The sequence below is a fragment of the Morus notabilis genome, unplaced genomic scaffold, assembly GCF_000414095.1.
Source record: "Morus notabilis unplaced genomic scaffold, ASM41409v2 Scaffold1340, whole genome shotgun sequence".
Taxonomy (NCBI): Eukaryota; Viridiplantae; Streptophyta; class Magnoliopsida; order Rosales; family Moraceae; genus Morus; species Morus notabilis.
Genome location: NW_010362232.1, coordinates 62,356 through 79,219, shown reverse-complemented (window position 1 = coordinate 79,219; position 16,864 = coordinate 62,356). Strand labels below are relative to the sequence as shown.

Sequence of the window (16,864 nt, the reverse complement as noted above, 5' to 3'; positions counted from 1 at the left end):
AACGAAAAAAAAAAAAAAAAAAACAGTCCATCATTGGAATATTCCTCAAATAAAGTGTGGGCCTGAAATAAAGGAGATGAAAATATAGCATGGCATATACGGTTAAAGATTTATAATTAAAAAAAAAACACTTATCTAACCTCCAGAAAAATATCTAACAAGAAAAATATTTAAGGCACCACTAATACTAAACACTTTAATCTACTACTAATGAAAGGTATGATACTATTTGTATATCTTATTATGGGATTCATCTTTTATCAGTGAATGGGTCTAATAATATTGTTCTAAAATCCAATAATTTAATGATCATCCCATAAAAATGTCTTGTTATGTGAGATGGATATGAAGTTGCTCCAAAATTCATTGTCTAGAAATATTCTAATCACATTTGGTTTGAGGAGATTTCTCTTTCTGCCTCTCTGAAATGTTAAAAAAATGGGGATATTTCGCTAACTGAATGAGTTTTCTCAATTTCAATTAAAAACGGAAATTAGGTGATAGTGTTAAATAATAATAATAATAATAAAATCTCCTACTGAGAAATTTTGAGTTGTTAGAACTCTATTAAATTATGTTAAATTGTTACATTTTTTAAATTGAATATATTATGTAATTTGATGGTATAGAGTTGTATCTTACTATATTTTACTACAGCATTTTTATGAATACACTTTTTTTTTTTAAATCCTTAAAAGTAACAAAAAGTTCAACTTTCTATGGAGACATGATACGCATGAATCATGTATCCTCAAGTCAACAAGCTGGCCTGAGTGAATACCATGCTACATCTTTTTATTTTCTTTTGAGATGGGTACCAAACTAATAAGACAAATAGGATATTGCTACAACTCAAATTGAAAAATGACATAAACAAATAAGTCTATTATAAGAAGATCAAAAATCAAACACAAAAGGACATAACAATCCTCATTATCAACCATGTTAATGAAAGTTAAAATATAGTACTTGAATAAATAATACACCTTTAATGGTGGGTGAAAAGGGGCATAAAATCAAAATATATAATCAAACAATATAATAGTGTTTAATAAATTAAGCAATAAATAATTATTATTTTAACAATTTTTTTATATTTTAGCCAGATGCCTAAGGTTTCTTAGTACCTAACTCTCCTATTCATTATAGTACTTGTTATTATTACATACTCACTATTATATTATTTTATTACCATATAAATTGATGTAGGAGGATTTAGCTATATTAGTCATTATTTTTAAGTGCGTTATTGTTTGCCTTAGTTTATCAACTTAACTTTAATTATGTTATTTGTTTATCATTATTTATCTAATATTTCATTTGCCATAGTATTTTCCTCTTCAATTTTGGGGGTTTTCCCCTCTTGTCAAGGAGGCTTTGTCGTGACTATCCCATTCCGTTGCATCATAAATACTTCATCATAATCATCATCATTCTTACAAAAGAGTCATAAACTCATAGCTTTACAGATCATAATTATAATTATTATAATTACATAATGATTATCATAACGGTTATTGTAACTATTGTAGAGAGAGAAAGCGGAGCAGAGCCTCACGAACGGGTGGAGAGAAGAAGCCAAACAGGAAAACAAAAGGGAAAAACAAAGGAGGGCAAAATTGGAAAAAAGGAAAAGGGTTAACGTGCGAATTTCAAATCAAAAGATGTGTAAAAAATGCTATTCCCTGCATTTTCCCCACGAATAATAGATTTTTTTTTAAAGCCCATTTATTTCATACGTTTAAACAATTGATTCTTGTTCTTTTTGCTCATGAATAATTGATGTTGTGGTACTAAAGTAGTAAAAGTAGATAATAATAATAATAATAAAAAGATCACAAATACCATCAAGCAAAACCATCATTATCTAAAATTAGAAAAACAAACCAAGAATAAGAATACTTATTGAAGCTAAAACCCTTTACAATCAGTTTTTTCTTTAACACAAAATTGATATTCACCACGCGTTACTCAGTTTCTTCTTGCAAGCTTCTTATGTTCCATGAAATGGTGCAGGAGATCGCATAGGCCAGCCGAGGAGCGGAGGTGATCCCGGGGGAGTCGCATCCCGACTGGGAGAGAAGAGGCTCAATTCCACAAAGTTCCCCCTTGAAGAGCCTTCCTTCTCCAAAGTTCGAAAAGAAATCGATCCCCGCTTTGTGGATGTATCGGAATTCCTCCCAGGACTAATTGCAGCACTTTCTTCAAGATGGCTTTGGTTAGCAATAAGGGAAATTGTGTCATTTTGATCATCACTAATTATTCTCCTAGCCTCCAAATCATGTAAACTCCCCAGGGCTAAAGAATCCGCCACTGGGCAGTAAACAAGCATGCATATACACACCCCAGCACAACATAGAAGAGCAAGAAAAGCCGAGAAAGAAAGAGCTTCAAACTGCAAATGCTCTGGTTCAGATAAAACAGAGAAACCAAGTAAGAGAACTCTCAACGGAAAGAAACTCGAAACCGATATTATCAATGTGTAAACTCTCTTCTGCAGACCCTTATTGATGACCAATTTCAAAATCCGCCTTCCCAGCCAAAACAAGTAGAAAGTTAGGAAAGTGGCAAAAATTCCATGAAGGATGGTGCTCATTAAAGGGTAAGTGCAGAGAGCAATATCATTAGTCTTTTTCGCTGTACTTGTAAAGTAATGCTGCATTTTATGTAAACTCTCATTCTTGCTCAACTGGGGTCCAATTAAGATAAGAAACAGCTGAAGAACAAAGAGTGGGAGGCAATAGAGAAAAATGCAGGCTGCTGTTTTCCCATTCCATGTTCGACTAAGAATTCCTGATTCCATCTTCTGTAAGGGCGCACGCAATAGAAATACCAGAGTTAGGAAGAGGCAAGGTTCTGCAAATCCTAGGTTCGACACAATGTAGCATTTGCAGACAGTTTCCTGCCATTTCAAGTTACCGTTCAACAACCTTCCCTCGCCTCTTAACCAAGATATACGGATGATTTCACCAAAACCCCACCAGATTGCAAACAAGATAAAAGTGATCCTGATGATCCAAGGACCACTAAAGTAACTGAGTAGAACAAGGCCTTGACTACGAATACGAGAGCGGAAGTAAAATGAGTAGGCGATGCACAGTAGACCTAGAAGAATCAAGAGAGCAACTAGACATATTGTCAACACACCGAATGCGTCGGCAGCAAATCTCGTCAGGGGCATTACCCGAAGCACAGATTCCACGCATGCTCTCTACCAGCATGGATACGAAAGGTCCTCTTGTAGCCAAAATGCTTCCTGGCCAGAATCAACAAGAGTTACAGAGGAAGACTTCAGTATAATACTGGAAGATGCTCATTGAAATCAGATTAATAATCCGTCACTCAGGCTTCCATTTCAGTAACGTTCTGGCTGCAACCATGTGCACCAATCATTTAACTCTGGCTGTGCTAGATTATGTGATCCAAACACCTGATGCAGATTAGAAACATCATAAGCAATTGATGATTAGAAGGACGTGAACAAACACATTATGTGTGACATGTTATTTTGGTGAGGACGATTATAGCGCATCAGTTGTTCAGTATTGCAACAGCAGAAGTAATCTAACTACTTTTCTTTTTCATTATGAAAAGGATGCTCGCAATACACAAAAAGCCAACATATGTAACCTCCATAGAATCATTAAGATAAAAGAGTAAAACAGAAAATATAACCTGAAAAAGAATAGTAAAATGTTACAGTTCCATAACATTCAATAGGAAGACAGAGAAGTTGAGTAATCACGAGTTCAGGACAACCACATTCCGTCAAATTTTGAAACGAGTAACATAACTTCACCAATGATTTACAATAAACATGCTCAAAAGCAAACCAAATTGAACTAAAAAATATTAGCACAGAACTTAAGAATACTTACAAAGAGGAAACTTTACGTGCCTAAGAAACTGAGACCAAAGGAAACAGGACAAAATGAAGTTAACAACTGACCGACTTATGAACAAAATTTAGAAAATATACCACGCCTGAAAATACGCCAACACCATTTTCTTATTCTCAAATTTCTCCACCATACAACAAAATAAACCACAAAAAAAAGGCATAATACGTTTCCCAGATTGACATGGGGGCAACAATAAGCTAAAGTTTTGAAGCAAATAAGCTAGCTCGCCAAGAGACGGGACTGGGGGAATATACAGCAACTAAACAAACTTCAATGGCATTGCACAACACTGATGTGCATATCAAATTCCTCTCGCATGCATAGTAATTTTTAATCACTTTCCACATAACAAACACCACATTTGCATTTTTGTTATTATTTTTAAAAAATAAATTTCACCAAATGATTTTTGAAACACCCAATTGGATCTGCATATAAAATATATCTAGAAAGTGGACTGGGAGAAAAAGTTATAATTTTTCTAACTGTTATTGTGAAATAGAATGCAACCAACATCTCTCTCCTTAGTGAACAATGAGATTTTATTCCACTTCTCAGATTAAAAAAAAAAAAGACAAATAAACGATAACCTCATTCGAGCCAATAAATCTAATTTTCTCTGATTTCTACGACAAGATTCCTAAATCCAGTCCATTCGAAATTACATTGCACCAACAAAAATTACAAAACTTTGCACTAATCAATGCTACAAATCTAAAACAATACAGATTAAACCAACATTAATCATATCAAAAGACAATCTGAACGCAAAAAAATTCAAGGAAACGCATTACAGTAAAGCTTTTAACAAAAAGAACACAAAATGGAAAAAATTGGCGGTGAAAACAGAACCAAATCAAGAGAAACGAAGATCAACCGAGTACTTACAGAGGCGATAATCTTGATCTGATGAGGTCCGACCGGCAATCCGAATATCGCAGGAGGAGATCAGGAAACCCTAACGAGCACAGACAGAGAGAGATAGAGAGCACAGAGAGAGAGAGAAAGAGAAACGGAGAGAGAGAGAGAGAGAGCGCGAAGAAAGAGAGAGGGAGAGAGAACGTAGTTAGGGGAATAGGTGAGTGGAACTTTGTTGGTGACAGGCTGTCTCCAGCTGTGTCCGCCGAGGCAACAGCTTCGGAAACTGAAACAGCTTGGCTCGGACTAATACCGAGCCTATGTGGCAATGTCGTGGCGGCGTTTCTTGTCAATTTACCTCTTTGGCTCCTTTTTATTTTTTTTTTATTTTTTTTTTTTTGCCCCTTTCCTTAGGAGCGTGGTGGGGTGTTTGGCTCAAAGATTCTCCGAACATGGAGAGGTCTATGAGTTATACTTTTACCAAAAAAAAAAAAAAATTTAATAATAAAAATAAAATAAAAAACAAAAAAATTCTTTTTTGAGGCTAAAAAATACAAAAGTTTGGGCATTTAACTTTAAGATTAATTGTATGTATAACTGTATTTTTTAGTTTAAAGTTTTATTCAATTTATCACTGTAATTTTTACAACTATAAATAAGTGATTTAAATTTTAAAAATTGTTTCAATTTGTTTTTATATCTTGTGCCAAAAAAAAAAATTGTGGTCCCTCAAAAAAAAAAAAACTTGAGTGGGAAGACAAAATATCCTTACATAATTTTTGCAAATGTTTTTGAACAAGTCAAACACAGAAAAATCTGAAATTTATGTCTTTTTAAAATCTTTAAAATTTTCATAAATTGTTTTATAAAACATTTAAAAATTAATCTAATTTCTGGTATTTTGTCTTTTTATTTTTTTATAAAGTTCTAAGAGACAACTTAAGTTTTTTAAACTAAAAGGACGTATTTAATTTTTAAAAACAAAAGGATCAATTACGAGAAAATTAAAACTAAGCAGTTTATTTATGTAATTACCCTTTTTACTTTTGTCTCAACCCACCATGACCATTATTTTCTTATTGAGTTATATTTTCAGCAAATAAATTAAAAAATAAAATTCGGCAAAAAGATATGAAAAGATGCACCATCAAAAGAACAAGTTTATTTATTAAACATCATACTATACCAAAATCATATCAAGATTAATAAACGTATGATAATTTAATAAAACATTAATAATTTGAAATGGTGTTCTGTCAGTGAATGTTTTTTTTACACCTCACTCATTGTCTAGCTCTCATTAGTATCCTTGAAGAAGGAAAAAAAAAATGTCAGATGCTGATTGGTTTACTTTCTTTTATTTTTTATTTTTTATTTTTACTTTATTTTTGGTTTTTTAGGAACTTTTCCCTTTCTTTTTTGGATATTTTTATTTTTATTTTTTTCTCTTTCTTTTTCGTTTCTCGTCTTTTTTGAAACCCAAATTTAGATTTTGATTTATTTGTTTCCCTTTTTTGCTTGGTCGTCTTCACTACAAGATGTGAAAAAACGTCTGTTGATAATATTTTTTTCTAAAGAATATAAACATGATAAAAATATATTTTTTGAATAACATCATAAAAATATTTAAATATGCGGCACACAATTTATATATATATTAATAATTACTTTAATATTTATTAATTTATGAGTATCGTTATTTTAACTGTGAGATATTAATTTAACGATTGTAATAAATTTCTTAATTAACAAAAAATCATGATAAATAATGAGATTTGATTTTTTTATACTATATTGTTAAATTTTTATATCTGATGAGTAATCGCCAATGAAAGAAATGAAGACTAGTTATTTGTTAGATAATTAAGAAATAAATCATTACATAATAAATAAAGTACATTGGTAAATATTTGGTAAATTTGATGCATATTTAAAATTACAATTATACCCCTAAACAAAACCGTAGCTCCAAATTAGAAATCCCCAAAAATGCCCAAAACCAAACTGGGACCCTATCCACTAGGCAATAGCCCCCTCCCTCCAATGGCTCCTGCTGCCGCCACACTTCCCGATGTTATCCCTCTATTATTGTGGGACGAGCAAGCGACAATAACAATCAGAGCAAATTTTCAACTATACCCTTGCCATTTGCTTCTTTAAAGAAGTAAATGGTGAGGGTCTAGTTGAATTTTACTTTAACTAATATAGTTAGTGCATTAATCAAGAGAAAATTTTTTCTTTTTGAAAATTTTGACCATTCTATATAAAAATCAAGAGAAAATTTAGTTCATTAATCTTGATTTTTACCTTTATTCGTAATTAATACTCTTTTAACTAATATAATTATTTAATTAAAAAAGATATTAATTAAGAGTACGAGATAAAAATCTAGATTATTGTATTTTAAGAGGTATTTGTCTCCTTTTCTCATATATCAAATTTATGAGAGAAAGAAATTACAAGATCCATAATTTTTTTAATACTTTTCTCTCCTCTCTAAGCGGTTGGGCTAGGGTTTGCTAGTTAACTTGGGTTTCTTTTGGTCAGAATTCGGCGCCGCCCTTTGGCTGGCTGCTGGAGTTCGGACCTTGGAGATGGAAATCTGGATTCCCTTGAAGAGTTGCGGGGTGTTTGGATCAGTTTTGTGGCCATGGGACTGAGTTGTGATGGGTTGGAATGGGTGGATTTCAGACTTCCATCTGTTTATGTGCGGCAGTTTGATGCTCCGGCATCCATATTTCCTTAGGGGTTCTTCTCTCTCGTCATGGCGGAATTAGGGATAGGGAGAGTTGTTGGAGTTTTTCTCAGTGGTGGCAGTGGTGTTGCGGTTGTTCTTGTGGGTGGGGTGCACATAGTGCCATTGGTGTCTCAATGGCTTGGGGGTTTTGGTCCCCTTGGTGGTGTGCCTCCTATGGTGGTGCATGTCTCGACGTTGGCAACTAGCGACGTTAGTGTGTGGTGTTCTCCTGCCACGTTTTCTCTCTTCTATGGTGCTCTTTATTCCCTGTGTTTTTGCCCTCTCTAGTCTTGATGGTTGCGGTGGTTGGCTCGTAACCAGTGGTGCTCCCCATAGATTCGGAGTTTCCTTTTCTATTTTCTTTTATAGTACATGTGTTTATGTAATAAGGGTGGTCTTGTTTTCGCCATATATTCGGTTGTTTTTGTATTTTCAGTTTGTAATAACGGGGGTGGTTTCCCCAAACTTCGAGTTGTCTTTGTCAACAAATCGGTGTCTTGGCAGTCTGTTAGTTGGCCCTCATGCTACACAGTTGTGGCTCTTGATCATTTGGATGCTTCCATCGATCGTAGAAGTATTTTCAAAAAGAATCTTATGTGAGCTCGACTGCAAGTGTGCCAATGAACTTTCTCGTTATTGGGTCTCAGTGTACATCTTCCTCCTTCAGCATCATTCGATTTCATTGGAGGAACTGGTCTCAGTTGAGGGTCGTATCTTGTGTATTGCAGGGTCATTTGCATTGCTATTGGTGTTTGCAATTCCCTTTTAGTGTGAATGCAATTCTATTTTCTCAATAAATATATATATATATGAGAGAAACTAAAAAAAAAAAAAAAAAACCAATAGAGCAACCTAACAAAAGAAAATATTAGAGAACATTCAACCAAAAAATAAAAAGAGTCTATCGATCATTATCAGACATTCACTTGATTCACCTTTCCCTAAAAATATATATATATATGTTTGTGCAAAAAAATATGATCCTCAAAGATTTTTGACAAAATTTCTTACCTCTTATCATCTCCCAACCAATCTCTCTTTTCGCAAGACTCTTTGTTCACCTTCTTAATGATAATGCATACAAGATTGAGCTTTGCTTCTTGTTTTGCCTTGCATTGTAATTTTGTCCTTCTTAATTTTTAGGGAGCTTCTATGATAGGATCAGAAAAATGAACTACATGTAGTTTTTTTATTTTCAGTCGTCCGATTTGTATCAAAAATTGTATGTTCTACATACCTTTTTAATATGATATGATTTTGACCTGATCCAACGATCAAAAACTGACAATACGGACATAACTGACCTACCAAAGAAACTCCATAAATTTTATTTCTCAATGTAGGGCTCTAGACTCCTGGCATAAAAAGTGTTGCCTTATGTTGTAATTTTTCTAGTCCATAGAATTGTTGATAAGTATTGGTTCTTGTTTGAATGATGACTTTTGTTGGTATGTCACCGTGGGGTTAGAAATCCGGGATTACATGATTTGATAAAACAAAGAGTTCTTTTGTAATTCCATTAAATTTGTAAACTTACGAATTTTTTGATACAAAATCCTTAAATTATGCGAAGATATTTCTTTGTATTGTGATTATAATTATATGTTTCTTTTTAATATAAATTCTTAATACTAGCTATGAGCAACTTGGCAGACTACTACAGAAGTCTAAGTAGCTTAATTATGTTTTAAACTGTTTGTTTTATGTTTAATGAAGTATTCCGGCAAGTTACCGTTATTGTCGGTCATAGTGTAGTGGCAAGATAATGAAGGTAACGTGACAAGCTACTGTAGGTAACATGGCTGACTACGTTAGGGTAGGACAACAGATTTCCATTGGTAACCTGATAGACTACTAACTGTGTTAGGTTGCCTAGTGGATTACCACGGGTAACATGGTATGCATCCCTTGGAATCGGGGGCAATAATTGTAATTATGAAATTTCATAATATTTTTGTAGATTGCAATATTGTATTGAACGCAAACTAAAAAGTGTAGTCGCAAAAAATCAATTCTAATCGTTCCAAAAAAAAAAAAAAATTTTAATTCATGGTCTACAACGCAATGACACCAATCAATACTGAAATAATACTTATAATACCAACTCAATGTGAGCTTCAAGTGCCAACTTGACACATTAAATCGTCTCATAAAACAACAGAATCCTCCTGATCAATTTAATCGAAAACAGTGGTTTTGACTTTTAGTTTTCGATAAATCTTTGACGTTTTGTTGTATAAGAATCATATATTAACTTAAACATTGTCATTATAATGGAATTTTTAGTGGCTAATTGGTTTACAGGGTGTAGAGTTTGCTTAAAACCATATGTACTCAGTTGACATGCATGTAAATCATTATCTACCTAGTTGGTATTCCATGTAACCATTATTTTATATATATATATATATATTACAAAATTTACGACGATTAATAAGATTAAATTCTTATCACTCACGTGATCATCAAATTATTATATTTAATTAGTAACTATCATGAAAACGTAACTATTAAAAACTCATAAATTTGCACCTTAATATTTCTTGTTAATAAACTTTTATTATTAATTAATTATTGAATTTTTGACAAATCAGAGTTGGTATAAAAAGTTATGATTAAAATTGGTGCACCCGACATTATTACTATTTTTTGTTGGGGGCTACTCTTAGTGATTAATATAAATGATAATTAATTAAAATGCAAAGCAAAAATGATTAACTATTAGCTGATTAGAAAATATATGTAAGTGGGATCAGGTGGGAAGTATGCCACGTGTCAAAAAAGAAATGTTGCAAATATAATGACACTTATAAAGTGCAGCAAGTAAAACGGGCGGTCGCATCAAAACAACACTTCCTGTAAAGAAAAATAAAAAATAAATAAAACGGTAGCTGTATTTAGAATTGATCTAGTTTTTATTTTTTATATTTTTAAAAATAAAAATAAAAATATTTTTAAAATGACGTTTGACGTAATAAAAATAAAAAATAAAAATAAAAATAATTTTTTAATTTAGTGTAAAATGAGAAAAAAATGAAAAATAACTTTTAATTATTTTTTATTTTTTGTTTTCGTTTTCTTCACTCACGAGCAGAGAGAAAGAAAGAGATACATTAATAAATTTTTTATACTAAAAATAATCTCTTAATAAAATTACTAAATGCATTTTTAAAAATAATTACTGTCTGAGATTAAAAACGTTTTTATTTTTATTTTCATATAACAAATAAAATTATTTTAAAACGAATTTTAAACGAAATCAACACTTCTCGTGAGTTAAATAATTAGAGTACGCGGTCATGACGACACTTCTAACTAATTAGAGAATTAGATATTAGAAAATTAGAGTAGGCAGTCGCGAGTCGCGACCACACTTCCTACTAGTTATATAATTGAAAATAAAATGAGATCCGGTATAATACTGGCAATAGAATCATAACAGAAATATAAAATATAGAAAAGTACATGGACAAGAAATTAAATGATGAAATGGAGACATGTAATTACGTGGACGCAAATTACAATAGGAGTAGGAGATGATAGGGTGAGTACAATAGTGTTTACGTATAGAAAATCTTGGAATATGTGGAGATTTATGTGTAAAAAATAAGGTCCGTTTAGTTCGCTGATTCGAATTTTTAATTTGAATTGAGATGTCACTTTGTGTGAGAGTTTTTTATTATAGTAAAAAAGTTAGATGTGACTATTTATGAAAATTTTTTACTGTAACAAAACTCAAATTCTAAACTCAAATCGGTGAAATGAACGAGCCTAAAAGACTTGGCTCTAGGATCAAGAAAGTGGGGTTTCATGTATTATGTGATCCAGGTAAGCATGTATGATAAATATGAGGTGCATTTGGAACTCGTTTCAAATTAATTTTATTTTTTGTATGAAAATAGAAATGAAAACGTTTTCAATCTTAGACATAAATTATTCTTGAAAATGCGTTTGGTAGTTTTTTCAAGAAATTATTTTCAGTATAAAAAATCCATTAATGTCTCTTTCTCTACTTGAGAGAGGAGAAAACGGAAACAAAAAATGAAAAACGACTAAAAGTCATTTTTCATTTCTCTCTCATTTTATACTAAACCAAAAAATCGTTTTCATTTTCATTTTTTATCTTTAATTGTGCTAAACGTCGTTTCTCTCATGTTTTCATTTTTTCTAACTCGAAAAACGTTAAAAATAAAAATGAAAACAACTCCAAACACAATCATGATTTTTGGGTTATGGGAGGGGTAGTAGATTAGAGAGAAAGTAATGGCTGCAAATGCACACTTTTACATTGTACACTTGCCGTCCCGTCCGTAGTAGTTACCGTAAAAGAGCCCCGAGTGCTAATGGTGGACGAGCGGTGACTACTCCTTAATGCCCCCATCTGCGATGAACATCCGGCAACTTTAGTGACACCCAATTGACGATGTATCGAGTATAGATGAAATCTCATGACAAGTGTTAGGACACCTGTCATGTGTAGAATTTTGCCACGTATCATTTCCTTAAGTTCGTCACGTGAGTATGGTGCTATTTAGGAGAAAATTATGGAGTTGTTCTTTTGGAGTATAATTTGAGTTATAACTTGAGTTGAAGTTAGAACTTGAATAAAGTTGAGTAAAATTGAATAAAATTAAAACTTAAAAGAACGTGAATTTGAATAAAATTGAAATTTGAGTTGTCTTTTTTTCAATTTTTTTGGACAAAAGAACATGCCACATAATTTATAGTGCATAATTATTTTTGAGTAATACCCCAAAACATTTTTTTAAATAGTAAAATGACCGTCCTATTAGAATTGAGTTTCACATAAAAATAAAACTGCTCTAGACCTTTTATCTTATTCCCTTCTCATCTTGATCTCAACTATACTCTAACAATCTTTCCCACTTGAGAGATCCTCCCATAATGAGATTTTGTCCACCTGACAGCTCTCTTATTCCCCACTAGTTAATTTAAATTATATTCATAGTTAAAGTATAACTTTAGTTAGTTTGTTTTATGAAAGGTCTCGTTCGTTTCACTGATTCGAGTTTTTAGTTCTAAGTTTCTACAGTAAAAAATTCTTAGAAAATGTCACATTTAACTTTTTTTGTTACAGTGAAAAGTTCTCATAAAATGTCACATCTCAACTCGAATTAAAAACTCGAATCCGCGAAGTGAACGAGGCCTTATATATTTCCACTTTCATCTTTATTTACTTCAGTGATAAGTTTGGTCCATTTAGAATCTAAATATAGTACTTATGGTTTATTTTTTTAGACTTATCAAATTGTGGCGTAATGTTGCAAGTTTTGAAGGCCATATATTGAAGTATGGTTATTCAAATTTGCAAATCTCCAACAAAAACGATTAAACCGATCCAACCCAATATAAAATGTGTGTATAATAAATTAATCAGTTAATTAAATTGGTTGGCATTTTTTAAAACCGATGAAAATGTGGATCGGTTGTAGATTGAGCAAATAAAAGTAACTGTTAATCAACCGATCAGCACTATGTATTGCATTTATGTTTACCACGTACGGGGTTTGATCTTTTAGTTCATGTGAAATGATTGAGATGATATAACGAGACAAGTTTATAATTGTTAGATCTGTTTTTACGCAGGTGTTTTAGAGGGTGTTATAACACTTTATAAAACACTAACGATTAATTGCGTCTTTTTAATGCAAAAATGTAAAAACCAAGCAGGAAAATAATGCATAATGAAAAGAACACATCTGGTTGGTATCGCAGTTTAGTACTCACACCTGTATCTGTGGGATCACGCTTAAACAGTGAACAATCCACTAAGTTTTAAGGAATTACATACACCAATCGAACTTATACACTCAAAAACTCCCTCATTGATATTGCCGCTGCCGTGTCAAATCTCCTTAATGGCATTGTCCAGCGAGTACAACTTGTCTTCAAATTGCATGGCGAAATCCTTTCGACTGACAATGCGCTTACTCCAGAAAGCTTTTAATCTTTTTTCTGAAGGACGAACTCAATAACATAAAGCTCACAATCTCACAGACTATACTATAAATATTTTCTCTGATAACCCGTGCTCCAAATATCACCTTGAGTTGCTTTTAAAACCTTAAAACACAAAAGCCCACTATTTTCTCTTCCAAGGCACCCAAATCTAATGCACACCTATATGCTATATATATAGTAATAATTGGTATGTCTTTCCGAGTCAAGCTCCAATTCAATGCTTTTTCAAAACAATCTAATAGTCAATTTCAAATTCTTCTTAATGGGCTAGACTTAGAGCACATTTGGTATAAGGCTTCTAGAACTTGGAACCATAATTCTAGTTCAAATCAGTGTTTGTTTACAAAAAATAAAATGTGGTTTTGATTTGACTCACATAGAATCAGTGTTTGGTTTGGATGGTTATGATTCAAGGTTTAAACTCTGATGTGATGTTTTAAATCAGAATCACCCATGATTCTAAAACCATCCCCCTTGCTTTTTGGTGGTTCAAACTGCTGATTCTTATTCTGGTTTCAGAATCATGATTTGGTCCAAAATTATGAATCATGGTTTTGGTTCTACAATCAAAACTAGAATTACCCTCATTTGAACCTTTCATACCAAATGAAGCCTTAACTTTGAAAGTACTAGATTTTTTTTTTTTGCTGAAAAAATAATAGATAATTATGCTAATGGAAAGCTAATCTTAAATTATTACTCCCTCTACCATTCAAGTACAAAACAACTCCCCAAAGTTTCATCTTCTGGCCAACTCAAAGTTATGCTTTTCTCTTTTCCTTATTTCTTGGAAAACTTTTTAAACTAAATAGCCATCATCATAATCATAGCCCATTGTAGTGACCAATGAATCACTAACGAGTTAAAACAATTAAATTTTTTTTTTTTTTCTGAAGTGTCAAATAAAACTATTGTTTATTTAATTAGATATAAATTTATAATTAGGTAAAACTTAGGATAGAAATTGTACTTTATCTTATTTATAGATATTGTTTTTAACTTTATGATCTTGATTATTAGAAGCAGTTTTACGTCGCAGTTTCAAATTTGTAACGTGAACACTAACCTAGCATATTGTTTAAAAGTTAATTAATCCAACGCTCTAATACAACTTATGGGCCTATATGAGAACTATAAAGTATACCACCTTTTCCAAAAACATGCATTCAAATGAAAGATGAGAAAATGAAACAACCAAACCAAAACATAAAATTAGCTACTCCACCGAACTTGCAGATCTACCAACCAACTCTTTGCTTCATCCAAAACCTTAGCAGCTCTTATGTCTTCATCAAGCATTCAATCCCTTCATTTTTAAGCATACATACACCTCCTCATATATATATATATCCATATTCTCTGTCGCTCATTTCCCAAGCTATTATAACTTCACCAAAATCCTCTCATGATCAAAACCCAGATTTTCATTCTTGAGGTTTTCCTGGAAATTTTTTGAAAATCGTACGTCATGAGATCAACTAAAACCCATCAAATTTTCAGCCTGAAGCTTCTCCTTCTTGGAGTGTTGCTAGCTTTTATCGTCCTCTTCTTGTTAAGAACAAACTTGTCATCAGCAGATTATTCCAAACAGAGCAGTAATGACAACACATTATCACGAAAAACCCTAGTAGCGAACAAGGAATCATCAGCAAAAGAAGAAAACGACAATAATTGCCCTCAAACGACAGCATGCACCAAAATCCCACCCTCATTAGCCCAAACCCTAATCCACTACACAACCTCCACAATCACCCCTCAACAAACCCTAAAAGAGATCTCGGTCACTGCGGGGGTGCTCGAGAAGCGGTCCCCTTGCAACTTCCTCGTGTTCGGGCTCGGGCACGACAGCCTCATGTGGGCCGCCCTCAACCACGGCGGGCGGACGGTGTTTCTAGAGGAGGATGAGGCTTGGATCGAGCAAATAAGGCGGCGGTTCCCCACCCTCGACACGCACCACGTGAGGTACGAAAGCAAGGTCAACGAGGCGGAGGGGCTGATGGACGTCGGGAAGGGACCGGAGTGCACCGCCGTCGGCGACCCCAGGTACTCGATGTGCCTGCTAGCCCTAAAGGGCTTGCCTAGTGAAGTGTATGAGACAAAATGGGACTTGATCATGGTTGATGCACCAACCGGGTACTATGAGGAGGCTCCAGGAAGAATGACGGCTATATTTACGGCTGGGATGATGGCCAGAAATAGAGAAGAAGGATCAGAGACTGATGTATTTGTACATGATGTTAATAGGGTTGTGGAGGATAAATTCTCAAAGGCTTTTCTTTGTGAGGGTTATATGAGGGAACAAGAGGGAAGGTTGAGGCACTTCCGGATTCCTAGTCACAGGGATGACACTCAGAGGCCTTTTTGCCCAACATTAGAGTAATTCTAATTACACTCTCTTTTTCATTATCATCATTATTATTATTTTTTTTGGGTGATATTTTATATATATACTGTTTTGTTTACATATTGTTCTTGTTGTAAGCTTCATTTTTTTTTTAAATCACTTCGGAGGAAAGGAGATGAGTTGAGTATATATACATGTACATATACATATATGTGTATGTATATATACGGGTCTCAATAGTTATATATATATATATTTTTAAAATATATTGGTGGTTATTTACCAAACTAGAGAAATAGATACAATATATCTTACTTACAATAAAGACATGACGTACTATAGCAAGTTAAGAAATTGCTAACCTTATTTTTAATGAAACTAAAATGTTTTGTGGATAGTTTAGGAAAAGAAATTATCACTATTAGTGCTTTGTATATGTGATAAAAAAGACTACCATCAGTAACAAAGCAGTCCAATAATTAACCACTAGTAATCTGGAAGGCTACCATTGGCTACTGTAGGATGGTAGACTGCCATCCATGCTCGAGTGCTTGTTGCAACTTGCATCGATTAGACATGGGCATACTTTTAAAATTGTGTTAGTTTGATCAGATTGAAAGTTTCATTCTATTTTATTAGTTATTATTTAAAGCCGTTTTGCCAAAACCATCTTCATCAACCAAAAAAAAAAAAAAAAAGAGACAAATACTTCTTAAATTGTATGGGTCTTGAATTTAAATCTTTACTCTTGACCGTTTAGTTAAAAAGTCATATTATTTAAAAGGATATTAATCAAGAGTAAGAGATAAAAATTCAGACTCATATACTTTTAAAAATAAATTCATTGATTTTCTCAAAAGATAAAATGTCGGTTTGGTAGTTCAAGTGGTCTGAACTAAAGAGTTGGTTCCAACGTGTTTAGTAAATCTTTTGGTTCAAGGTGTTGATTTGATGTTTTGAATAATAATGATAAAAAAACCTTCTTATAAATTCGAAATTATACCCTCTTACCAAAACTAATAATTTCTTTTTCAAAATTTC

The 16,864-nt window shown here is 32.8% G+C and overlaps 2 protein-coding genes across 2 annotated transcripts; one reads left to right on the top strand and one right to left on the bottom strand.

Annotated features, from left to right (window-relative positions):
* Positions 1-1,821: 1,821 nt before the first annotated feature.
* Positions 1,822-4,932, bottom strand: LOC21394233. Its single transcript, XM_010101467.2, has 2 exons — positions 4,791-4,932; positions 1,822-3,430 (listed from the first exon to the last, which is right to left on the bottom strand). Exon 2 carries the CDS (start codon positions 3,179-3,181, stop codon positions 1,994-1,996), a length of 1,188 nt encoding a protein of 395 aa, XP_010099769.1. The 5' UTR covers positions 3,182-3,430; positions 4,791-4,932; the 3' UTR covers positions 1,822-1,993.
* Positions 4,933-14,871: 9,939 nt separating this feature from the next.
* On the top strand, positions 14,872-15,883 carry LOC21394230 (glucuronoxylan 4-O-methyltransferase 1). Its single transcript, XM_010101464.2, has one exon. The coding sequence runs from the start codon at positions 14,948-14,950 to the stop codon at positions 15,857-15,859; it is 912 nt and encodes a 303-aa protein (XP_010099766.1). The 5' UTR covers positions 14,872-14,947; the 3' UTR covers positions 15,860-15,883.
* Positions 15,884-16,864: the final 981 nt, after the last annotated feature.